Source organism: Peromyscus maniculatus, chromosome 2 (genome assembly GCF_049852395.1).
Source record: "Peromyscus maniculatus bairdii isolate BWxNUB_F1_BW_parent chromosome 2, HU_Pman_BW_mat_3.1, whole genome shotgun sequence".
Classification (NCBI taxonomy): Eukaryota; Metazoa; Chordata; class Mammalia; order Rodentia; family Cricetidae; genus Peromyscus; species Peromyscus maniculatus.
Window position 1 is genome coordinate 169,214,558 of NC_134853.1, and position 24,388 is coordinate 169,238,945.

A 24,388-nucleotide genomic window follows, 5' to 3' on the forward strand; every position below is an offset into this window, starting at 1 on the left:
CCAGTGTGGCAGCAGATGCTTGGTTGAGAAGCCAGTGACAGACTGACTCCTGGGACTTGTTGGCGGCCCATCCTAGCCTGTGAGCCAACTCCCAGGCCAATGAAAGATCTTGTCTAAGGAAACAAAAGTGTGAACAACTCTGTAAACTGAGGTGCAGTTTTTCTGTACTGACTGCCCTGTTCCAAATAAACACACGGAAGCTTATAGTAATTACAAAATGTTTGGCCGATGGCTCAGGCTTATTACTAACTAGCTCTTACAACTTAACCCATTTCTATTAATCCATGCACTACACTGAGGCCCTCTATCTCATTTTGTATGTCTGACTCATTCTCCATCTGGCTCAACTCCTCTGACTCCGTCCTTCCATGTGCCTTCATTCTCAGTTTGCCTCTCCCGCCTAACTTTATCCTGTTCAGCTATTGGCCAGTCTGCTTATTTACTAAACCAATCATAGCAGCATATAGTCACACAGTGTACAGAAGGATTATTCCACAACACAGACTCTTCGGAATGACACTTGGTTGTTCTGAACTCCACGTGCACATGTATCCACCAAAAAGTTTGAGAACTAAATTCTCTAATATATCAGGTGTCCCCCTCTGGCCTCTGCAGGTGCTGTGTGCATGTGATACAGTCACACGTGCACACGAATCAAATAATTTTTTAAAATATAGTACTGGTGAGATTGCATAGCATTCTGCAGACACACTGCCATTTTGCACCTCTGAGCTGCGATCCCTGGACACCGGTGATTATATGCACTCTAATCCTCTTTTATCTGAATTGAGAGCACTAGTGAGGCTGAGGCCCCATACTCTGCTAGATTTTGTCTGAGCTTGTGATGGTGACTTACTTTGAATTAGCTTCTCAGGGACGGTATGTCACCTGTCACCCTGTGTTTTCTGTGACAGTATTAAGCTGCCCAAACTAAACTTTTTAAAGATTTGTTGCTTTTAATATTGTGGGGGGGGGGGTCTGTCCACATGAGTGTGAGTGTTGTGAGGGGCCTGAGGTATCACATCCCCTGGAGCAGCTGCAGGCCTCCAGATGTGGGTGCTGGGAAATGAACTAGTGTCCTCCATATGGTCTTAACTACTATGCTGCCTCTCTGGCTCCTTCAAACTAAATTTTTATACTGGTTGGATGTCCCTTACCCTTGACATAAATGTTAGAGTTCATATTTTCAAATATTTGTATGTAAAGAGGAGTCTTGGGGCTAGGACCCAAATCTAAATGAATTCGGTTTCTTTCACAAACACAGAGCTTCAGGAATTTTCTGTCTCACCTCTGTCAGCTTGGCCATTTTGTGTTGAAGGAGTGTGTCTCTGTCTCTAAGGGTGAAGCTTCTTAGCATTGGTGTGGTTTGTTCCTCTTACCCACCTGTCCTCTGTGGTCACCCTATTGGCAAGGTACATCCTTTCCACCCTTCTTTTTTTTTTTTTTTTTTAAGACAGGGCCTTACTAGATAGTGCCAGCCTCAAACTCAAAAAGATCTGAGTGCCTCTGCATCCCCACTGCTGGGCTTAAAGGAGTGCCTCACCATACCACACTTGAGTCCTTTCTACTAAGAAGATTTTACAACAATGAAGCCCTTTACAGTCTACTTCATCTTACACATTTGATGTTGTATTTTCACTATCTAGTTCAAGCTGTTTTCTAGTTTCACTAGGAGTGTGTTGCTTAATTGTGCACGGTGTTATCGCATGCTTCTGCTTTTGCTTATGTGTGCATGCTTTTAATCCCATCCTTAGGAGGCAGAGGCAGGTACATATCAAGTTCCAGCAGGCCAGCCACGAATACACAATAAGCCCAGAAGATGGAGGGAGGGAAGAAAGGAAAGATGACTGCTACTTGAGCCAAGTGTGTCTCATGCCTATAATCCCAGCTGAGGCAGGAGTATTTAAGGCTAGCCTGGGCTAATATAGTGCCAGGCCAGCATGAGCTGAATAGGGAAACCTTGTCTTAAACAAATGCATTCATGCATACATATCTGAATGAGGTGGGTAGCTGAATGGGACACACAAGGTCCTGGGTTCTGCTGAAGTACCCAGGAGTACAGTGGGAACATGCCAGTCCCATGTGCTCATGCTCACCTGTCCTGCTGTTGGTCAGTGCTTCAGAGTCTTTGTCGTAGTGAATCTTTCTCTGTACCATTAGCTCACAAAAAATGACTCCAAGACATTAATTATAAATGCTCGGCTGATAGCTTAGGCTTGATACTAACTAGCTCTTACAACTTAACCCATATCTTTTACATGACTCAGTTACCTTTACTCTGTACTGCCCACGGTGCTGCTTCTTCATCTCCAGGCCTCCCTGCCTTCTTCCCAGTGCCCTCTCTGCCCAGAAATCCTGCCTACTTAATTGGCCTTTCGGCTTTTTATTAAACCAATCAGAGTGACACGTCTTCACAGTGTACAAAAAGATTATTCCACAACACTTTGCTTTAAAATAAACACTAATCTGAGGCCCAGCATGGTGGTACTGACCGAGGTAGACTGAAGCAGGAAGGTCACTTGAGCCTAGTAATTCAAGGACAGTCTGAGCAACATAGTGAGACAAACCTCCTCCCTGTCTCTCATCTCAGAACATGAGTCAAGCCCTGTTACTGTATTTTTAAGATTTTTATGTCATATGTGTGAATGTCTGTTTATATGTAGATATACATGCAGGTGCCCTTGGAGGTGAACAGAGGGCCTCAGGTCCCCAGGAACCAGAGTTCCAGGCAGCTGTGAGCTGCCCAGTGTGGGGTTCTGGGGACCTAAAGTGGATCCTCTGCAGGAGCTGCCAGTGCCTATAGCCAGGAGCCATCTCTCCAGCCCCAGTCCTAGCTCTCACGTGTGGTCACTAATCAGGAACCCCTCGGCCTCTGAAGTCTCCGGGGTTGTTTAGAACACCTCTTTACCGAGACAGGCTGTCTCCAGGGCTGCTTTCCTCTCCTGGAGCAAAGCACAGCCATAGGGACATTGACTCCAGCTAAGCGTTCACTCTCCATTTGCCCTTGAGGTCAGCTTTGGAGCTGGTGTGCTGGTTTCTGGAAGTGACTCCCGGTGGCTGAGACCCCACTGCTCCTCCGTGGAGGACCTGACACACCCTCTGTGTTTTGTTCCTGCTTCCCACAGGCTGAACAGGGCCAGTCAGACCTACTTCTTCCCTATTCACTTGACGGATCAGCTGCTCCCTAGTGCCGTGTTCTACGCCACTGTGGGGCCACTGGTGATCTACTTGGCGATGCACCGTTTAATCATCAAACCATACCTCAGGGCTCAGAAGGAGAAGTGAGTTTTGCACTAAGAACCTCTACCTTGGTCTCCTAAACTGGAAAGATGACTGGGTCTACCCTGCAAAAAGAAGACAAGTTAATGCTGGGAAAGTGCTAAGCATGGCGTCCAGGTCCTGACACCTAGGTCCTAGTCACTGTTAGCCAGCTGCAGCAGCAGGGAACTGTATTCCTTCCCTTCTGGCCGATCAGTCCCACCCCCCAGAAATGACTCGATTTGCTTTATAAAATCGGCCAGCACAAATGCCGCCTCCCTCCCTCTCTTCCTTCGTAGACATCTCACCCTGCCACTGAACTTGAAGTGGAATGGGTCTGTTCTGTGATGCACACTAACTGTAGTCATGGAAACCACAGAACAGACCTAGCTTTGAAGTTTCTTGTAGAGAGCCCCTCAGCCAAAACTGAGTCCAAGCATCCCTCACACACCCAAGGGATGGAGAGGCCCTTTGTTAGCCTCGGAGCTGCCTGTGACCTCTGTTATTACTGCAGTGTAGGGACCCAGTTCCCATGGATGTTTAAGTCCTGGAGCAAAGAATGTGCTCCATCTGACAGCTCTGTGTGGGCTGACCCTGAGTCCCTCCCTTGGCTGTGGGAGCGGGTATTTCTGCATCCTAAGTAGTCTGAGCTGTCTGCCTGAACTGCTGGAGTCTTCTCCCAAGGAAACAGCAGTTCAGGAAGTTCCATGTAGGAGGTGGATAGGGAAGGGAATCCCAAACTAAAGGAAGCTGTGCAGGCGGCCTGGGGTTGTTTTTGGAAGTTACTATCTCAGACTGCATACTGGGCTCAGTCCAGCAGGGGGCGCAGTGCGTTCAGCGTAGAGTCACTTGTACCGTTTCTCTCTGAAAGGGAACTGGAGAAGCAAAGGGAGAGCACAGCCAGTGACATCCTGCAGAAGAAGCAAGAGGCGGAAGCTGCTGTGAGTGTCCACTGCCGCGTGCAGGCAGAGCCCAGAGCAGCCTCCTCCCCACCCTTCTCTACCTGGGACCGTGGAGGAAACTCCTTTACCATCCAGTGCTGATCCCAGAGCCCAAGGGCTTCTCTTTCCAACAACCTCATCTACCTCACAGCTTTTCTGTGACCTGTGGGGCACATTCTGGAGCCTGGTCTGTGCCTTGAGATGAACACAGCCCTCCAAAGGCCTAACGAGGTTTAGTAATGCAGCAGGCATGTCTTCTCCTCCCTCCCTGTACTGCCTGTTACGGAGGTGAGGGAGCAGAATGCCACAGCTGAACAGCAGGGTGCCTGGGGTTCTTGTGACCAGAGGAAAGGCTACAAAGGCACAGGGCTGAGAGACTCCGTGAGGCCATGCATGTTCCCAGGCAAACGTGTTCATTTGGGGGGCAGCACACGACCCTCCCCACAAAGAACACAGGTCCTTCTCAAGAAAAGTAGGGGCTCCAGCTGCTCACTGGAAGTGTCTGTTTTAAGGCAAGATCCCACTATGGGTTAGAGATGATCTCATATTTGTTATGTAGCCCAGGTTAGCCTTGAAATTCATCACTATGTATCTCTGTTCTTAAATACTGACATGTGTTCAGTAATTTCTCATCTATCACCTGCATGTACAGAATCACTGAGAAGGGAGAAAGGTGCTGTCCCTTCTTCTGGGGTCATCATGTGGTGGTCTTCGAATCTTAGATGGTCTTTTAATAAAAACCCTAGAGCCAGATATCAGGGTGAAAGTGAAAGATCAGAGAATCAGAACAGCCAGCCACTAGTTCTTACCTCTATGACATCCTCAGCCTAAAGAGAGTGAGTTCCTGTTTCCTCACCCTTATCTACCTTTCTCTGCCCAGACATCACTTCCTGGGATTAAAGGCATGTGTCCTCCCCAAGCAAAGGCATGAGATCTCAAGTGCTGGGATTAAGGGTGTGTGCCACCACTTTCTGACCTCTGTGTCTAATCTAGTGACTGGCTCTGTCCTCTGTTCTTCAGGCAAGTTTATTAGGGTACACAATACATCACCACAGTGTGGGGGGTGTGCCTTGTCAGGTGACTCTCCAACACTACCTCAAGTAGGGCTGAGGGCTTCAAACTTCGTGATGGGTGAGCTGAGCTCAAGGTGTGTGCTCCTTTCCCTGCAGTCCAAGAGCAGGCATCTTGACATGGACACAAACTGGATGTTTGTCATTCTCTGACCAAAACAAGTCCAGGGTCCCCGACATGTCCGTCTTCTCTCCAAGGTTCGGCTGATGCAGGAATCTGTCCGAAGAATAATCGAAGCAGAGGAGTCCAGAATGGGTGAGAATGCGCACCCCTCTGGGCTGGGCTGGGTGCTGGGTCTCCAATCTCCAAAGCGAAGTGGCGGGACGAGCCGTGTCAGCCCGTGCTGCTCTGTCTGCAGGGCTCATCATCGTGAACGCCTGGTATGGGAAGTTTGTCAATGACAAGAGCAGGAGGAACGAGAAGGTGAAGGTGATCGACGTCACTGTGCCGCTGCAGTGCCTGGTGAAGGACTCAAAGCTCATCCTCACCGAGGCCTCCAAGGTACAGACGGGATCTACAACAGAAGGCAGGCTGGGCTCCAGCTCCATGTGCCCGGGACAGTCAGGCCTGCAGTGGACCCTGAAATCCACCTGGAAAGTGTCCCCTGAGCTGCCAGATGCCACCCAGCAGCAGTGCCTCTCCTCCTGGCACTTGCATGTCATTTGTCTGCACATTCCAGAAAGAGGGTGTGGACTCACCTGGACATGAGAAAGGGGCTTGAGAGCCAGCCTAGCACTACCTGAGGAAGCCAGTCTAAATTCTCCTTCCTTCGTCCAGCTCCAGAGTGTGTCTCCTCCTCCATGCTGTGCCCAGGTGTTGGCAGCGGGGAGCAGAGCGGGCCTTGAGGGCTGACCCTCTGTTTGTTGCAGGCCGGGCTGCCAGGCTTCTACGACCCGTGTGTTGGGGAGGAGAAGAGCCTCCGAGTGCTCTACCAGTTCCGAGGTGTGCTGCATCAGGTGATGGTGCCCGACAGTGAGGCCCTGAGGATACCAAAGCAGTGTAAGTAGCTGCCCCTTGGTGTCAGCTTCCCTCTCCAGGTTCATCAGTGACAGCTGAGTTTGTGAGGTGATTGTATTGTCCTTGTCACAGATAGAGTTAGAGCTCACCATTGGCCAGAAAGTCAGCCTGGGCCGCGTAGTGAGTGAGGCTCATCTCAAAAAAAAAGTCTAGCCGGCAGTGGTGGCGCACGCCTTTAATCCCAGCACCTGAGAGGCAGAGGCAAGCAGATCTCTGTGAGTTCAAGGCCAGCCTGGTCTACAAAGCAAGTTCCAGAACAGTCAGGACTGTTTCACTGAGAAACCCTGTCTCGAAAAACAAAAAGTCTAGAGAGATGGCTCAGCAGTTCAGAGCACCTGTTATTCTTGCCGAGGACCCAGATTCAGTTCCCAGCACCCACACAGTGGCTCACAGCCATCTGTGACTCCAGTTATAGGGGACCTGACGCCCTCTTCTGACCATTGGGCACCAAGGCATGCATGTGGTGCACATCCATACATATAGGCTAAACACTCGTACACAGAAGTTGTAAACGGGGTAGGAGGACCATTCTTGCCACAGCTATGAGAGGCTGTGTGGAAGTGACACCTTCTTCCTGGATGCAGAAGCAGGTGCTTCAAGTTGAGTGTAATGGGAGGCAGCAGGCAGGGATAGGCGGACTCGGAGCTCCAGGCCAGCCAGGGCTACATAGACAAACCCTGCTCCAAACCTAGGAAACCCAGCAGCAGTGCACCTAGCCCGGCCTCGGTGCAGGAGGTGTGGAGGAAGCTCACTTGGCCTTGCGCTGTCCTGACATGTGCTTTTCTTTCCAGCTCACAGGATCGATACAGACGGATAAACTACTTGAGAACCTGAGCAAAAAGGCTACAGAACTACTTTCCTGGGAGTCTACGAATTTGGAAGCAGGGAAAACCCAGACATGAGATGTTTTTAGTTTATTCCTCAAGAAGGTGGCACTGTATCAATTATGTGAAGGGACATGCAGACAGCCTAGCTTCGTGGGTACTGTGGGTAAGGACTGAGGAGCCCCACCCTGGCCAGACCACAGCACGGCCATATCTTTCCCCAAGGATCATGTTCCTGGAGGGCAGGGCCCAAGCTGGCTCTTCAGGTCACCCAGTCCTGGTCCTCACCATGAGTGGCCATGCACAGCAGCTCTCTGGAGGTATTTGGAACATTCTATCCTCACACTTGAGACTGTCCTTCCTGAAGTCCACGCTGCACATGGGGAACATGGAAAGGAGGGAAGGTGTGTCACATGCTGCTCCGTAGACTTCCCACAAACCACCTTTCTCTTCTGGAACATTACAAAGTGGACTGGAGAGGACTGTGGGTTTATAAAACTTCTTTTTATCTGAGAACAACAGCTTTGGAAACTAGTCTCTTTCTTCCCACTTCAGAGCTACTCAAATCATTCCTCCAGGCCTTGGCTTGGTACAGAAGGGGAGACCCTAGGTCCCAGGGTGCACTGTCCAGGCACACTGCCCACACTGCTAAGAAAAGAGACCCTGCCGCCGCCGATGGCCCCTTCACCCCACACCACGAGACAGACACCTGTCTTGCCTTGCCTACAACCACTCCTCTAGAAGACCGTGTTGGAAGGAGGGGGGCTTTGCAAGTTTGCCAAATCCTGGGTGTTGACCCAAGGCCGGCCCAGGTGCCTGCACCTCTAGTGAGTGCCCAGCAGGTGGCGCTGTTGCTCGCCGGGCCAGGCCCTCTCAGGGTCCCTTCTAAGGAGTCTCGGTTCCCAGACCTCTTCTGTCGCACACTTGCTGGATGTCACTGCGGGCTCTACCCCTCTGCAGGTGTGACACCAGCAGTGGCTCTGAACCTGGCCCCGCAGCAGGAACTGCTGAAGGCAGGCATGTCCTCGCCATTCTCATAACCCGTCAGTTGTAAGCGGTTCAGTTCTGTAGTATTTATCTCCTTTTTTAGAGGATGTTTCATTGCCCCACAGACTGGTGTGCGGTTTGCACCGTTGCATGAGCCAGACTCAGTGCTGTGGCTCCTTGGGCACTGCCGCCCCTCTGTGTGACGCTGACTGGCAGCCCTGCCCGACAATAAACCTGACCTGAAAGCTGAGGCCGCTTTGGTGTGTGTGTGTTTAGGAAGGGACAGTAGAGGCCGCAGTGCCCCAGGCCTTTTCCCACCCTGCTGCTTCAGTTAGACCACTGGCTGCAGCTTGAAGCTAGGGTTCCTTCCAGTCTGTGCTAAATGTTCACCCGAGATACAGAACCTCAAAATAAGGAGGCTAGATGGAAGGTTTGTGTTTGCTTTTTAATCACGGTCTGGCTGTGTGGTCCAGGATGGCCTAGAACTCATGATTCTCCTGCCTCAGCCTCCTGAGTGCTGGAGTTACCTCTCCTTAGGTAGATTTTTATCGTTTTCACTTTTTAACACATTCTTCGTGTGTATGGGTATTGCCCGCATGTGTGCACCATATCTTTACATGGTGCCTTCAGAGATCAGAAGAGGGCAGAAAAATCCTCTAGAACTGGAGTTAGAGATGGTGATAAGCCATCATTACATATGATGATATGGGTTCTGGGAACTGAACCTGGATCCTCTGAAAGAGCAGCAAGTACTCTTAACCATTAAGATGTTTCTGGGCCAGGCGGTGGTGGCACACGCTTTTAATCCCAGCACTTGGGAGGCAGAGGCAGGCGGATCTCTGTGAGTTTGAGGCCAGCCTGGTCTACAGAGTGAGATCCAGGACAGGCACCAAAACTACACAGAGAAACCCTGTCTCGAAAGACCAAAAAAAAAAAAAAAAAGACTGCTTAATGGGAAAAGCGATAGTCACACCCTGTCTGTCCTGTATCAGCGAAAGAGTGTAAGCAGTACACCTAAACCTAGAGTTCAGATAATTTATTCCATGTTTACACAAACCAGGGCAGAAAGAGTCACTCAGAAATACAGGCTAATGTGGGGGACCTCTGGGGAGGTGAGGAAGACCCCACAGGCTAAACATGTTCCTGGAGGTGGACTTCAAGACGGCCACCTCTCCCTTGGAGTTATCTCTGGCAGGACTGCCACAACTCCTAACATTTGGCCCCATAGCCGCTATCCTCAGCCTAGCAGACCTGAGGCTGTGCCTCCCGTTCCCCAGCGCTGGCCCCTCCCCTGATGACTGCCTGTCATGGCATCCCGTCCCACCAGTCTCAAGGCACCTTGCAGCATCAGCAGCGAGTGGGAATGTGCACAGCAGAGCTGGAAAACGCTTCCTGCCAGAGTGCTGCCACCACCCGCACATCCCAGAGCCAGCCTGGGCTCAGTTCCGCTGTGCTGGCCGTCTGGCCCGTGGTCCCCGCTGTCCCTCTCTGTAGGCTCGCAGGCGGCTACACGTCCTCTGAAGCAGCAGCCTCTGGGCCCTCAGGCGCTTCCGGAGCCTCTTGTTTTCCTTCAGTGTGAGGAAGAGTTTTTTTTTCAGGGTATCCAAGTCCAAAAGGGCATAGCTGTGATCAGAGGGCTGTCCCAGAGGGGCTCTCAACCCTGGGGGGCTGGCGGGCAGTCCAGGAGCCTCCATTGCCTCTGGTCTCTCTGGCAAGACCTGAGGACAGAGGTCAGTGAGTGCCAAGGAAAAGCTATCCAGGTGGCCCAGTGTCCCCAGCAAGAAGGCATCTGAGCTGGGGTCACAAATGCCCATTCCCCTTCGGGTTGAGCCCCAGCCCTCTTTCCCTGGTGAAATCCTGGTGGTGCTTGACCGCCGTCTTGGTGGTCTTAGGAGAAGCTCTGGAGTCCGCCACCTATACCTCTGCTCCTGTTCTGTGGGGTCCTCTGGGGGCACTTCTGAGACCAGCTTGTACCCCGGGTCTTACCTGATTCACAGGGCCTTCAGTGTCTGGAGGCTGAAACTCTTCCAGTGTGCAGTCCCCAGCAGCCCCCACCTCAGGACAGACCTGGGAACAGCAGGCGGAGTCAAGATGGCTGAGCTGGCAGACACCGGATCCTCATCCAGCTGCCACTGTCCATCCCTGAGTAATCCCTGCATGGGGGCTGCCAAGTCCTGTGCATCCGCAGTAAGAGCCCTGTCTCATTCTCCCACCTACTCCAGGACTCCAGCCTGTGACCCACTGAGGTCTGATGACAGAGGACAGGGAAGCCCGAGGCCACAGCATCCCTCTGAGGAGGAAAGCATTCTGAACTCAAACCTAACACTCTGTCTTCAGATGCTCCAACTCCGAGTTCACCAAACCCAAGCTTGTGAGTGCACTGCCTGACTGGGAGCTGCCCTCCACAGCAACCCTGGGATGTGTGGAGAGCTGGTGCGCTCAGCATCTCCTCCCTCACCATCTCCTCCCTCACCAGCCGCAAGACAGCTCTGATTCAGGCAGGACACAGTGGGACCTAACAGCGGGCCACACAGGGGCCTGGGACACCCCAGTCCCTCTGCACAGCCCGAAGTGGGGCACACCTAACAGTACCGACTGGATCCAGCTGTGCCCACTCCTGCTTTCACTAGATAGGTCCCAAATCCTGACCAGATCCCCATGGCTCCAAGGACCTGAATCATTTGCATCACTCTGGAGACTGGCAACCATCCTCAGTAAACACTGGCCCCACAGCACCATGTAATCAGAAGGTTATGCAGATCTGAAGTCTCTGTTAGCTGCTGGCTGTGCCCACAGTGGCCATCTGCAGCTTCTTAATGCCACTTTAGCCTGGGCCCCTGAGGACTGTGAAGTGAAGCCCTGGACCTCCTAAACCTGCTCAGGTCTCTTCCAGCCTCTGTCCACTGTCACGATAAGCACGGCCTAGAATGCACTGAATGTACTTGAGGCTGAGATGGTGGCAGTCCTGCCTCTGCCTTCTGAGTGCCGAGATTACAGGCGTGTACCACCACACCTGGCTTTTTGGTTTGTTCTGAGACAGGCTCTCATGTACCTCAGACTGGCCTCAAACCCCAAGAATGACTGACCTGATCTTCCTGCCTCCGCCTCTGGAATGGCAGGATTGCACACATGCACAGCCCAGGTCTTGTTGGGGATCCAACTCTGGGCTTCGTGCATGCCAGGCAAGCACCTCTGCCAAAGGAACAAGAACCCCAGGCCCAGCACACATGCTTGAGTGTTAAAGGAGCTTTACATCACTTCTTTTGGGGGGTGGGAGGGATCTCATGTACCCCATGCCGGCCTCACCCTCCTGCCTCTGGCTCCACATTACAGTACCACCTTGGTTTACAGAGTGCGAGGGCTCCAACCCAGGGCTGCTTCCACCCTGGGCCAGTACTCTCACCAACTGAGCGACCCCTTCAGCCCAGCTCCAGCTTCTTTTTAAGCTCCTTACTCACTCGGCACACACACACAGTCCCACTGGCTGCACCATACCTGCGTGGGGTTCTGGAACGCGAACACAGTGGGCACAGCGTTGTGTTTCAGGTTCTTGCGGTTCCCAAAGGCACTGAAGCACTCGGGTCTGAAGTGCTCGGAACAGATGACTGTGTGCTGCTTGGGTTTGAAGTTGGCCCGGCCGATGTTGAGCACCCACTCCTTCAGCAGCTCTGGGCGGCTGAATGGGAACCTACAGGCACAGCATTCCATGGCACAGCTTTGTAAACTCAGTAATCCACTTCGTTAGTCATATCTAACATCCAGACACTCACCATGGCTGTTACCAGCGCATATATATATATGAAGCCCAAGATCATGAACATGGTAAAAGAGCCCAAGAGAGCTATCCTTCCAAAGCACATGCCAGGAGCTCACTCCTTCCTGTCACTCACCACTTCCCAGGCCCTGGTTTCCTTCCAAAACATGGCATTGGACAGGACCGAGTCCCTGCCCTTCAGGAGCCTACATCCTAAACAGCAGCAAACCAAGCTGAGATGGGCTGTGAGGGCTGAAGCAGGAGGAAGCCCTGTGGTAGTTAGAGCCCGCCGGCCAAGGTAACATTTGAACAGACCCTGCAGCAAGTGGAAGACAAACCCTGTGGCCTTTACAGAGGATGGTTATGAGTGAGGGACCTGGAGGAAGAAGGACTGGCCACATGACGCAGAGCTTTATTTAGATAGATGAGGTCTCTGTAGGTTCGGGATGAGGGAAGGAGAGGGGGCCTGTGTCCACCCAGGCTGCAGTGAGAACTAGGATTGAGCAGGAGAAAGTGCTGACTCTGCAATCCTAGCACTTGGAAGGCTGAGGCAGGAGGACAGCTTTGAGTTCAAGGGCAATCTGGTGTACCACAGTGAGACTTTGTGTCAAAACCAAAAACTACAAAAAGGCCAGGTGTGATGGCAAACATCTTTAACCGCAGCATTCAGGAGGCAGAGAGAGGTGGATCTGAGTTCCAAACCTCATCTACATAGCAAGTTCCAGGCCAGCCAAGGACTTGTCTTCCCCCTTACACCCCAAAAAAAGAGAAAAGAAAGAAAAAGCCAGGCAGCAAGGTTTGCCTGCGGATCATGAAACAATGAAAAGAAAGGAGCTTCGTGTTTGCCATAGAGAAGGGGAGGTTTGGGTGAAGAGAAGTTTAGAATGCTAGGTGTCAAGTTCAAGGTGCTTTTCAGATTATCGAGTGCAGGAGTGGGAGATGGGCACACGTGCCTGGGGACGCCCCTGCAGAACCTGCCAGCCTGGGAGACCTCAGCACTCTGGATACGCTCTGGATGGCTCCATCTTGAACATGTCAGCGCATGTGTGGGAAGTGGGGAGGACTCAGCAAAGGAGAAGGACAGGGAGTCTGACAGAGGTCAAGATGTGCCCTAGGACATGGGGAAAAGACCAGTCCGGTCAGAAGCTACTGAGCAGTCAGGTAAGGCAAAGGCAGATGACATGACCGTACAAGGGAGAACGGGACATGGGAGTGCATGCCTAAGATTCCGGCAGGAGGATCCAGTTCAAAGCCAGCCTGGGCTACACAAAAGAGGAGGAAGGCTGCCTGGGAGAAGGGACACACGAAAAATGTCCTTAGGAAGCCGAGCAGTATGTGCAGTAGCACATGTCAGTACACACGAGGGCCAGCAAGATGGTGCAGCCGGAAAAGGCACTTGCTGCCAAGCCTTATGACCTGAGTTTGATCCCCAGAATTTATATGGTGGGAAGATAAAACCAACTCCTATAAGTTGTCCTGTGACCTCCACTCATGCACTGTGACATCTGTGCCCACACACAAATAAATAAACAGTTAAAGACCAAAAGCAAGAGTGAATAGAGGTGACTATCCCAGGGTATATGGAAACATGACCAGAAGACACAGGTCCTTGGTAACTGCCCATGCAGCCACCAAGAGGCCCTTCATTTGCGGGACATGAATTCTGACCCGTGTTCAATGGACTACTGTACAGAAAAGAACTCGATTGTGCGTGTGGGGCAAGGGTGACTCTGAAGACAGTGCCCCGAAGGAAGAAAAGCACACGCTGCGATTCCATGACTTAAGGCTCAAACCTGGCCACAGCTATCCCTGCAGGCGGGTGAGAAGAGACTGTAAGTGGAGAGTCTTCTGTGGACTGCCAAATGATGTGTGCATTTTTCTGTGGTTGCAACTCTTGAGTAGAAGCACTGCAACAGCGTTCTGGGGCCCGAGGAGGGGGCGGGTGGGGAGGGGAACACCAGGTGCGAGCAGGCTGCCAGGCCTGAAGGCACAGACATCACTGGAAGCCTTGACGGATGCTTCTTTGGAAAGGGCTGGGAAAAGGAGTCCTGGGACTACAGGGCCTGGATATCCACCACCTTCGCAAGATCAAAGTCCCTGCCACGCGGCCTGGCCATCCTGGAGGGCGCTCATTCCTCCAGACCATGTACCTCCGCCTGGGCCTCCCTCCGAGTGACGCAGGCAGCAAGGGGCCAGAGCAGGGACACGACCAGACGCCACCCACTCTCCGCCTGTTCACACTGGGCAACTAAAGCTTCCAGGCGAGATGGGCTAGCCCAAGCCTGCACCGAGAGGGTCCGACAGGGCTCAGGCTTTGAGGCTGCGGGAACACCACTGACGCCCTGGACGTCCCCTCCCTGCAGTCCGGTCCACCTCGCCCGCGCACCCTGGGCCTCCCGGAGCTCCCGCACGGTGCACTGGGGCCTGTAAAAGCTCCATAGTGTCGGGTCCCGGCCTCCCGTCCCTCACCGGTGGAAGGTGAGCTGCTTCCTGCGGCTGCTGTAGCGGTTGCAGCATTGCTTGGCCGCGCACGACTTCGGCATCTCGGAGATGGGCCCGCTGCCCCTAACAAAGATGGCGGCATGCGAACTCGGGGGCGGAGCTTGAGGGGCGGGGTCTGCAAGGTTCCCGTGCTTGGACCTGGCTTGCTCTGCTCCCTGAAGAAGTTGGAGCCTAGGGATACCTCCAAGAGTTTAAACCCAATGAACCTTGGAAACCTAGAAAAGGTGTCAACCCCCACCTCGGCTAGTAGTTTAAAGCTCCCCGAGGGGGTAGGCGGGGGGGGGGGGGGGGGTTGGGTCAAAGACAGGTACCGAGCCTGGCTAGCCTGAACTCCTGAGATCCCTCCATCAGCCTCCCAGCTAAGGCACCCACTTGACCACCAGTTGGCTCGGTGGACAGAGGATTCCTAGCACTGGGAACTCGCCTCAAACTCACCTCTGCCTGCCTCTGCTGGGATTAAAGGCCTGTCACCATGCCCGGGCCAAGGAAAGTCCCAACCCCAAACTTGCAGAGCCTAAAGGCTGCGGCGGCTTTGAGAGTACAGATCATTCAGGGGTGGGCACACCACCTGAGCAGAGCCAGTGCGACTGAGAACAGGGAAGCCTTTCAAGTAAGTGCACTCTGGGTCTAGGAGTTAACCAGACAAGCGGGCCACGGGTCATGATCCTTTTCATTGTGCCAAATGCCAAAACCGAATCCGCTTTGCCAGAGCCACTACCTGGGCTGGTGAATGGAGAAAGCCAGTGTCCTTCAGCACAGGACACCTTAGGAGACACCAACCTCAAAGTAGCAATATCTTTATTTACAAAATATACAGTTTCACAGAAACAGCTTGCTTTATACACATAAACTTTATAATTACACAGAACCATGTAAACGATGTTGTCTGGCCTGGCCAAAGCCGATGGGAGAGGTCTACTTTGGGGGTGACACCTTTCCCTCCCCACATCACCAGCCATCAACCAGGAGCCCCTAGAAGGGCCATGCCATTTGCATAAAGAAGCTGATTCCAGCTGCCCAGCTCAGTCCACCCCCAAGCCAAGGTGTCTGCCTTCCCACACCACGCACAGGGAAAGCGCCCCTTAAAAACACAAAGCAAGCAAACAGACTGAGATGAGGGTCGATGTATCCCAGAGGCATCGATCTCTGAGCACACATAACAATGGCCAGCTACACCGGTCCACAACAAAACCACTTATTTTTAAATGCACTTAAAAAAAATAAAACTACTGGAACTTTGGTTATTGTCGGGGTGAAAACACTGGACAAGTACCGTCACGGGGCGGGTCTTTGGCAAATTCCTCTAACTTGTCCTAGGTATTTACTCCTCTCAGAGTCAGACAATAGCCTGGGGACAGGACCTTCTGGAACAGCTCCTTCTCTATGGCCAAGTTCTCCCTTGAGGTCTGCGGGACCAGCTGAGCTTCAGCAATGAGTCTTTTTCTGTACTTTAATATGAGCAACAGGATTTTAAAAACAAACAAACAAAAAACTAAGACAGTTACTTAAACTGGACAAGTGTAAAGATACTGAGACCCTCCCCCTCCCCCCTCCAGGCTCTGATTAGCAGTCACAGTCTGAGCTCCTTTGGTCTGAAGATACTGCGGGAGAGCGCCTGGTGACCCCGCACAGGTGCTACACAGGAATAAATGGGACCCACTTGGACACTCCCTGCCTCGGGCCTAACAGAAAACAGTACTTAGGAGATGGACCACTGCTTTGTCAAACCCTCCCGAGAACATGCACTGGAGGGCTGAAGGAGGCCACTGCAGAGCCAGGGCCTCCTCTTCTTCAACCCCAGGACACCAGTGTCCCGGGAGCTGAGGCAGCCCTCCACCAGGCCAGAGCTCTCCTTCCCACCTCGGAAACTGCAGACTGCTGCAAGGTACGGCCTCACCTTGCCCCAGGAACCCAGCAGGCCAGCCTGTGTGGAGGGCGGATTCTTTTGAACCATTATCGAAGTGAACAGCACATAGGTCCCGAGGACAGCTTCATCTGTGGGCTGCTACTGGAGCAGCTCAAGAACAGAGAACCAAGGGCTTCCAGAGGAGAGCGCTGGGCACCCTGGGGCATGGACCAATGGCAGAGAAAGGGCATCTAGGAAGACACTGGCCAATACTTCGGGCTGTATCGTGCGGAAAAAATGGTTTGCTTTTTTACATCGTGCAAAACAAGAAACTGAGTTATGAACACAGGACACCTCCACCCTCAACCCCCCACTCTGTGGAGAAGTGGCTACATACTGTCCCTTCAAACAAACAGTGAAAAACCAAAGAATCACCGCTCACCCACCACCAAGGGCTCCTCTTGGGGACACCAGACCACTAAGGAAGCAGCTCCTTAGCCCAGTTTAGTACAACGAGGCAGGGGCAGTAAGATCACAAAGGGGCAGGCAACTTGGACGGCTGCTGTATAGACACTTGTGATAGAAGACCAACACTGGAGAATAAACACAGCCAGGGAAACAGAACCACTCCCGACACAGAGGAGACACGGGACTGACAGCCAGCAGCAGCTCCCAATGCCGGGAACTGGCTGACAATGACTATGCCCGCACTCTCAGGGGAAGCAGACCTGGTGCTCAGTCTGCCTCCAACACAGAGAACACAGCCGGAGCAGCAGCTTTCACCACCATTTTATCTGCTCACTGGCTATGTACAGTTTTATCTGGACAGCTAGTCCTTTGCTTAGGCACCTGAGTGGCAGGGTCTGCCCGCACCAGAGCCAGGAGGCCTGTGCTCAACTAGGGAGGCCACAGAGCCCAGGCCCTTCCAGTCCCGCCTCTCCTTGCCAGCTCCAAATCAGTCCAGAAACAGCTTCCGGGAGCCCATTCGGGAACGATTGGAACGACGGATATCAAACTTGGAGTCCCGGCACTTTTGGCAGACAAACACTTCCGGAACATTGGACTTGCGGATCTTCGCACAGGACAGGTGAATCCAGGTGTGGCACTCATTACACTCTATCATGGGGCGACCAGCAAAAGGCTTCATGCAGAAACAGGTGACAAGATCCCAGGAATCATCATCTGGAAGGAAACAACAGTTCAGATGTGGGGACCTCCTGAGGCCTTCTTACCTGGAGCTGCATGCACATCATGGTCTGAGTGTGGCCAAACCGTCACTTCAGCTTAACTTGTTCAGCCAGTGTTTCTCTCTGAAGGCAGTGACTGCATCTCAAATGATGCTGAGATCCATGTGGGGGGCTACATCACTTCTGCACTCAGACTTAGAGAGAAGCCTTGGGCTGTATTCAGGAGCTAACAACTCTTTAAAGAGCATCCATCTGAGCAGAGGTGGCACATGTCTATAGTCCCAGCACTCAGGAGGCAGAGGCGGGTGGATCTCGAGTTTGAGGCCAGCCTGGACTACAGAGTGAGTTCCAGGACAGCCAGGGCTACAGAGAAACCTGGTATTCAAAAAAAGCACCTATCTGCCCTTCCACACTTTCTCCTTTGAAAGATCCTAAGCACCCTGAGCCAACCCCCAGGGCCTAGTCCTCTGCTCGAACCACTCACCTGAGTCCACCATGATGTCCTCATCGTTGCCGGTGCTGTCTTCATCTCGGAAGACCACCTGCTTTCCCTGCCGGACAATAGTCCGTTTTCCTTCAGTCTTTATTTCTTTAACCTGATCCGGGGACACAGTAGCACAAGAGCCACTGGAGGGAGTGTCAGAGTCCCAGCCTGAGCAGGGGTCAGCAGAGGCCTGGGGAATATCCTGGATGGTGGGACTTGTGGGGGTCTCCACATACGGATCTGCAGCCTCCAGCTTCAGCAAGCCCCCCCTGTACCCCTCCTTCCCAGGCATGTCACTGTCCCTTCGCTTCCTCTTCTTCTTCTTCTTCAGCTTGTCAGTTTTCTTCCTGTCCAGCAGGAAGTTACTGGGCTTCGCTCGCTGCAGGAGGGAAGGCTGCAGGTGGCTGAAGCAGCGGTCCGATACTGGCAAGGGCACTGAGGACGTAATGTCAGAGAAACCAGTGTCCCAACCGTCACTGTCGACGGTGCCAGCAGTGCTGTTGGCGGGGCTGGGGCTGCTCCTCAAGGGGAGCTCCTGAAACAGAGCAACAGGGGCATGGTGGTCATTTCACCAGGCTCCAGGGCTGGGCGGCCCTCCCCCAGCAGGTCAGTCCTGCACTGATCAAGTACAACTGGACCCGGGGCTCTAACCACCATCAAACTGGTGCAACCTCAGGAACATTAAAGTGCCAGCACACCAGGAGGACACACCTTCCCTCACTGAGTGTTTCCTGCAGTCAGGACAGAGCTCACAGTTAAAAGGCTAAGGAGCAACTGGGAACTGGAGTGGCAGAGTGCTTTGCCTAGCATGCAAGGAGCTGTGAGTTGACTCCCACCCTCCAAGAGCCTACAAAAAGTGCTACCAACACCCACTCAGGGTTAGTCTTCCCTGAAGACTAACAAAGCACTCCTGCATTTATTCTCCCAACAGATTTCTTTTTTGGTTTTTCTGAGACAGGGTTTCTCTGTGTAGCCTTGGCTGTCCTAGAACTCCCTCTGTAGACCAGGCTGGCCTTGAACACAAGAGATTCACCTGCCTCTGCCTCCTGAGTGCTGGGATTAAAGGCGTGTGCTGCTATGTCTGGCTCCCAACAGGTATTTTTATAATTAAATGAATTTAAGTTAGTTTCAAATTTGTGACCTTCTTTAAAAACAAAACAAAAAACAGCTGAGCATGATGACACATGCCTTTAAGAGAGGCAGGCAGATCTCTAAGTTCAAGGCCAGCCTGATCTCCAGACTGAGTTCCAGGACAGCCAGGGCTACACAGAGAAACTGGGGAAAAAAAAAAAAAAAAAAAAAACGGAGACACCCCAAAATATTGCAAAATCTAAGTAGATAATTAGTGTCCCCAAACAGCAAACTAAATGCTGCAGTTCGTACCATTCAATTATCTGCCAAGACTGGCAGCATTCTATGTGGTACAAAGTATGCACTGTACAGCAGTAAGAATAAACGCATGCCATGATTTTATTTCCGCAATTACCAGATTCTGTTTGTAGCTTAGTGTGATATACACAGGATCCCAGCAGTCTGAATCCCACAGAGGCTGACATTCCCACTCCCCTTCTGCCTTTCCTTGGCCAGGAAAAAAAATCCTCCATGTGCACAGAATATGGGGCATGGGTAATAATCCCTCAAGACCCAGTTGTCTGGTATTCCCAGCAACTAGGCAAGATGTGAATCCTAGGGCAAGAGATTGTCCCCTCTGTGGCCTGGGTGTCCTCATCTTCAAGGCAGGGGGGGAGAAAGAATGGCACTTAGTTCATTCTTCCTAAAGACAGTTGGCCTGGCCACTCAAGTACCAGCGCTTCTCAAAACAAGAACAAAAACAAAAAACAAAAAACAAAAAACAAAAAACAAAAAAAAAAAAAAAAAAAAAAAAAAACACAGGCACATAACCAACTACAGCTTTTACAAATACTTCTTGGTTGTTGCCGTTATTACTTGAAACAGGGTCTCTTAAGTCAAGCTGGTCCGGAATTCACTATGTGGCCCAGGCTGACCCCAAACTTTTAAACAAACCTCCCATGCCTCATCCTTCTGAGTGTGGGGAGTACTAGAGTGAACGTAAATCAATGTATTAAGTTTGTTAAATCGCTGGACAGTGATGGCACACGTCTTTAATCTGAGTTCTAGGCCAGCCTGGTCTACAGTGAGTTCCAAGACAGCCACAACTGTTATACAGAGAAACCCTGTCTTGAAAAATTAAAAAATAAATAAATAAATAAATAAATAAATCGAACAAACAAACAAAAAAACCCAGGTGTGGTAGCAAACACCTTTAGTCCTAGCACTTGGGAGCCAGAGGCCAGCCTGGTCTACAGAGCAAGTTCCAGCACAGCCAAGACGACAAAAAGAAACCCTGTCTTGAAAAACCACGATAGATAGGTAGATAAATAAATAAATAAATGAAATCTATTTGTTAAATCATTTCTAGACAAGCTTACTAAAGCTTTGGAATCACTTCCCTGTCTAAGCTCATTTAGGCCCCCAAAAAACTGATTGAAGCCAGGCTACCTCCCCAACCTGGCACCAAGCGCTTCCAGACCCACTACTGGTGAAGCACCTGTAGCAGGAAACCAAGGTGCTAGGGTCTGATGCTCCAAAATCTCGAGTCATTACCTCCTTCGGGTAGGGGATGTAGCCAGCATAGGCCAGGACGAAGGTGCAGAACTTGTTGAAGTCTTCGACAGTGCGGCGCCTCTTACAACTGGGGGAGTACTCCTGTTGAGGGAACAAAGGGTATGTGAGGGAGACTCCGGGAGGGGAAGCTGACCAAAACAAAGCAAGCTGCAACTTTTATTGCCAACTCACACAACCCTGCAGAATTTACAGTCTAGAAACAAGATAAGGTGAGTTGGGGTCAAGAAACAACAAAGTGTTCTTAAGGTAGAAAGAGGAGTTTTAAGATTCTGTGCCAAGAACACTGGGAAACTAGCTAGAAGATAAAAAGCTTGTCTACAGTCCACCTTTTGGCACCCGCCTTATCTGTTTGTCCCTGCAGGCCTATCAGGAGCTCCAATATCTACATTTTTGCTACAGATTTTCCACTTTGAAAACAAACTGCAGCTGTGGTTCTAAACAAAAATTAAGTGATTTCAAAAACCAGCTGCTTAATCTCTCCTTGCTCTCCAAACCTGACTCCCATGAGGCCAAGGCAGGGAGGGGGCATCCTCCTCTCCTGGTAGGGGCGGGATGGCGGACACCCAAGTGTCCCTTGCACTGAGTTCTCGGAATGGAGAGCGTACTGCTCCGTTTAGGTGCGCACTTCAGACGCAAGCCCAATCAGCCTGCTCAGGGGCCATTCTCAACGGCCACAGAGCACCCACCACAAAAAGGGATTTCTCCCGAGAAGGCGGAGCATCCAAGGCTCCGGGAACATTCCCTGCGGTTGCTCGCGCAACTTGTCACCACCCCCCGCCCGTGCTCAGGTGCTCGGCCACCTAGAAGAGGGGCCCGGGGCCGACCTCGGAAAGCCTCCCGCAAAGGGGCGCGCAGCGCAGCACTTTTAAACACGGTTCCAACTTGCTCCGAAAGGCCGCTCGCTCCCGCCCCTCGGCCAGCCCCGCGGGCGACCGAGCGGGCCGCGCGCTCCCGGCACTCGGGCAGCCACAAGGCCGCGCAACCGGGCCCCAAACTCCGGGAGAACTTTAATTTCGCCCCGAGGGACATCGCAGTCGGGGGGGGGGGGGGGCGGTTAGGGCCGCGGACGCGAGTGCGGGGCGGTGCCGCGGAGGCCACGGACCCGCCCTCCCTCCCGGAGCAGATGGCGCGCGCCGCCCGCCCGCGCAGGCCCCGGAAGGTGCGGGGCCCACCCGTGGGGTGCGGGACGCCCGCGGGGCCCGGGTGGGTGTCCCGGCGCCGCGCAGGCCCCAACGCCTCCCGCCCGCAGCGGCGACACCGCGGACCCCTCCGCGCCGCGCCCCGCCCCCGCCGCGCACCCCGCACACCGACCCCGGCCGGCCCGGAGGCGCGGCGCGGGGGCCGCTCCCCGGAAGGGGGAGGGGCGGGCGGGCGGGCGCGGGAGACCGGCTCCCGAGTGCGGACCCCCCGGGGGCGGGAGCCGTGGGGGCGGGGCGCGGCCTGGCCGCCGGAGGGGGCGGCGGGACCGCGCGCGTAGCCGTTCCGAGGGGGCCGGGCCGCCCCGGGGAGGTGGGGGGGGGGAGACCCCGCGAGCCCGAGCCGGGGCGGCGGAGGGCCATGTCCTCGGGGCGGAGGGTGGGCGCGGCGCCCGGGGAGGACCGGCGGGGAGCACAAGCGCGGGCCCGAGCTGGGGGCGCCGGGCGAACGTGGGGGAGGGCGGCCGGGCTCGAGACGGCCTCCCGGGGTCCCGCTCGGCTCGGAGCGCAGCGAAGGCCGGGGAAGGGGCGGCGAGGCGAAGCTCGCACTCACCTCGGGGTGGAAAGCGGCGGCGCAGGAGTCGGAGTCCATGTTCCGGGTGGGGGGCGGCGGCGGTGGGAGTGCCGAGGCCGGAGTGCGAGAGCGGGCCCGCGGGGCGCTCAGGGCCAGGGGGCTCCGGCACCGCGGAGGGCGAGGGCGGACCCGTCCGGGGAGGGGTCGCCCGGGCTGGAGGTGATGGGGGTGTCGGGGTGTCGCGTCGCAGGCTCGCTGACCCCGGGCCGGAGTCTCCAAGGCGAACTGAGTGGAGGATGCAGCTCCCACGACCGATGCTGTGGAGAGGCGGGAGAGACACTGAGGGGGGCGGCGGCGGCGACAGCGAGCGGGAACCCGACCGGCTCCCCGACCTGACGCCCAGTTCGGCTCGTGTCTCGGGAGGGAGGGCGGGAGCGCTGCGAGGGTCGTCGGGAACTGTAGTCCGGGGAGGCTGGACTTCGTCAATGTGGGGGTGTGGCGCGCGCGGCGCGCGGCATTGTGGGAATCGTAGTCCCTAGAGCGGCGCTACGGTGCGTAGAGGCTGTCTCAGAACTCCAACTCCCAAGAGGCCCTGCGGCAGCGGCCGAGTGCGGGGCGGCGCTGACAGGACTCCCGAGGCCTCCGGAGCGGGGGAGGTGCGGGGGCTCCCACCTCCCGGCTGGTGGGGGAGGGGCGGCAGGCCGCGGGCTGCGCGGGGGCGGGGTCGAGCGGCGGCCTGGGTCTCGGAGGGCGGTGGCCCGAGCTCCGCTTTCTCCCGTGGGGCCTGGGCTTGGGCCTTTGTGGGGCGGGGGTGTCCCGGCGGCTCAGGCGGGATGGGGGCGGGCCGCTGACGTCTGCGGGGGCGGAGCGCACTTGTTTTCGTGGCCGCGGGCGTTCAGCTGGAGGTTCCGGGCGACCGCGGCGTCAGGCCTGGAGGGGTCACTTGTGGGCACCCGGTGCGAGCCGCCTAAGATGGACCCGGACTCCGGGCCGGCGCCGCGCCGCGCCGCCACGCGCGCGCCGGGTTTTTGTTTTCCTCCTCGCTGTCCTCAGGGCTGCGGCGACGGGAAAGGCTTCGCCGCCGGAGTTAAACGCTTTTCCTGGGATCCGAGAGGCGGCGGGCGCGGTGTAAACGCGTGAGTGCGTGGTGCCCACGGGGACTCCGGGGGCCGTGCTGCTGGGTGAGTGGGCAGGGTCTCCCGTGGGGTGGAAGATGGCCCCGGAACGCTGAGTGGAGTGCCTGGGCGACATTGCCGTACGGCTGTTCCTGTCAGTTTAACGTTAGTGGTCACTCAGAAGGGAACACGTACACATGCAAAATACACATTGTCAAGTACTTGGTAGCTTTAGAAGCTGTCAAAAGAGCGACGTAAAATTTTAAATTCGAATGAGAAAGACGGGGTTGAGAGCCTGTGAACAGCTCTATCCGCGATGATTGCTGCTTCCGAGGTTAAGCCAATTTTTATGTCAACAGTGATTAAGAGAATAGGTTGAGCCAGGTGTGGTAACCCATTATCCCCAGCAGGCAGGAGCCCGCGGGACCTGAGGCCAGCCTGGTCTACACAGTGAATTGCTGGCCAGTCAGGGCTGCGTCCTGAGACTTCGTGAGGAAGGGAGGGAGGAGGGGGAAGGGAGGAAGGAGAGGAGTTAGTACATAACTCAGGGAGGCCACCCTGAGCAGCATGAGACCCTAACAAAAACGGAGTTCATCTCAGAAACCAGCCTCATTCTCTAAACCTAAATAAACTACCACAGTGACTCACTCAATAAAGGTAGTTTCCTGTTGTTGTTTGGTGATTTCTGCGATATTGAAGCCCTCTTGAGGGCTCCCCAGGAGTGATACATTGAAGTAACGCACAGAAGAAATGACTACAGTGAAAATGTGGCCTTAGCCCTTAGGACCTCAATAATAACTTCCTTCAGAGTGGTCAAAAGCAAGTAGATAAAGAATTAGGATGTTACATAATCTGTGTCCAGAGAAATGTCTGGAGATTGACTAGTTTTGTCCATGGTCAGACTCACCTGATGTGACTTAGTTTTTCCTGTACAGTGTCTGCAGTTCCACACTCAGGAGGCTGAGGCAGGATTGCTTAAAGTTCCAACCCCTCGTAGGTTACAGAGAGATCCTAACGTTGACCTGAACAGTTTAGGGAAACCCTGT

General features: G+C 53.9%; 3 protein-coding genes across 3 annotated transcripts in view; 1 reads left to right on the top strand and 2 right to left on the bottom strand.

Annotated features, from left to right (window-relative positions):
• The window catches only part of Dnajc11 (DnaJ heat shock protein family (Hsp40) member C11), a 54,730-nt gene extending 46,382 nt beyond the window's left edge, over positions 1–8,348 (top strand). Inside the window, exons 11-16 of the mRNA XM_006993805.4 lie at positions 3,126–3,281; positions 4,130–4,199; positions 5,468–5,525; positions 5,629–5,771; positions 6,140–6,269; positions 7,079–8,348. Of these exons, the coding sequence (XP_006993867.1) occupies positions 3,126–3,281; positions 4,130–4,199; positions 5,468–5,525; positions 5,629–5,771; positions 6,140–6,269; positions 7,079–7,104 (583 nt within the window). The 3' untranslated portion in view covers positions 7,105–8,348. The remainder of the gene's footprint in view (positions 1–3,125; positions 3,282–4,129; positions 4,200–5,467; positions 5,526–5,628; positions 5,772–6,139; positions 6,270–7,078) is intronic.
• A 771-nt stretch (positions 8,349–9,119) lies between these two features.
• Positions 9,120–14,466, bottom strand: Thap3 (THAP domain containing 3). Its single transcript, XM_006993803.4, has 4 exons — positions 14,322–14,466; positions 11,594–11,786; positions 10,085–10,165; positions 9,120–9,816 (listed from the first exon to the last, which is right to left on the bottom strand). The coding sequence occupies exons 1-4, from the start codon at positions 14,393–14,395 to the stop codon at positions 9,538–9,540; spliced, it is 627 nt and encodes a 208-aa protein (XP_006993865.3). The 5' UTR covers positions 14,396–14,466; the 3' UTR covers positions 9,120–9,537.
• Positions 14,467–15,135: 669 nt separating this feature from the next.
• Positions 15,136–22,804, bottom strand: Phf13 (PHD finger protein 13). Its single transcript, XM_006993802.4, has 4 exons — positions 22,267–22,804; positions 20,497–20,598; positions 17,872–18,406; positions 15,136–17,382 (listed from the first exon to the last, which is right to left on the bottom strand). Exons 1-4 carry the CDS (start codon positions 22,303–22,305, stop codon positions 17,156–17,158), a joined length of 903 nt encoding a protein of 300 aa, XP_006993864.1. The 5' UTR covers positions 22,306–22,804; the 3' UTR covers positions 15,136–17,155.
• Between the last annotated feature and the right edge of the window lie 1,584 nt (positions 22,805–24,388).

What these genes read in the sequence shown, in the direction of transcription:
- Thap3 (XM_006993803.4), bottom strand. Translation starts at nt 14,395, where the DNA reads ATGCCGAAGTCGTGCGCGGCCAAGCAATGCTGCAACCGCTACAGCAGC. An exon ending in AAGCAGCTCACCTTCCACCG is followed by an intron (nt 11,787 to 14,321) that starts GTGAGGGACGGG and finishes CTGTGCCTGTAG; the next exon opens with GTTCCCATTCAGCCGCCCAG. An exon ending in CTGAAGGCCCTGTGAATCAG is followed by an intron (nt 9,817 to 10,084) that starts GTAAGACCCGGG and finishes CTCTGTCCTCAG; the next exon opens with GTCTTGCCAGAGAGACCAGA.
- Phf13 (XM_006993802.4), bottom strand. Translation starts at nt 22,305, where the DNA reads ATGGACTCCGACTCCTGCGCCGCCGCTTTCCACCCCGAG. An exon ending in ACATCCCCTACCCGAAGGAG is followed by an intron (nt 18,407 to 20,496) that starts GTAATGACTCGA and finishes GCTCTGTTTCAG; the next exon opens with GAGCTCCCCTTGAGGAGCAG. An exon ending in GGACATCATGGTGGACTCAG is followed by an intron (nt 17,383 to 17,871) that starts GTGAGTGGTTCG and finishes GTTTCCTTCCAG; the next exon opens with ATGATGATTCCTGGGATCTT.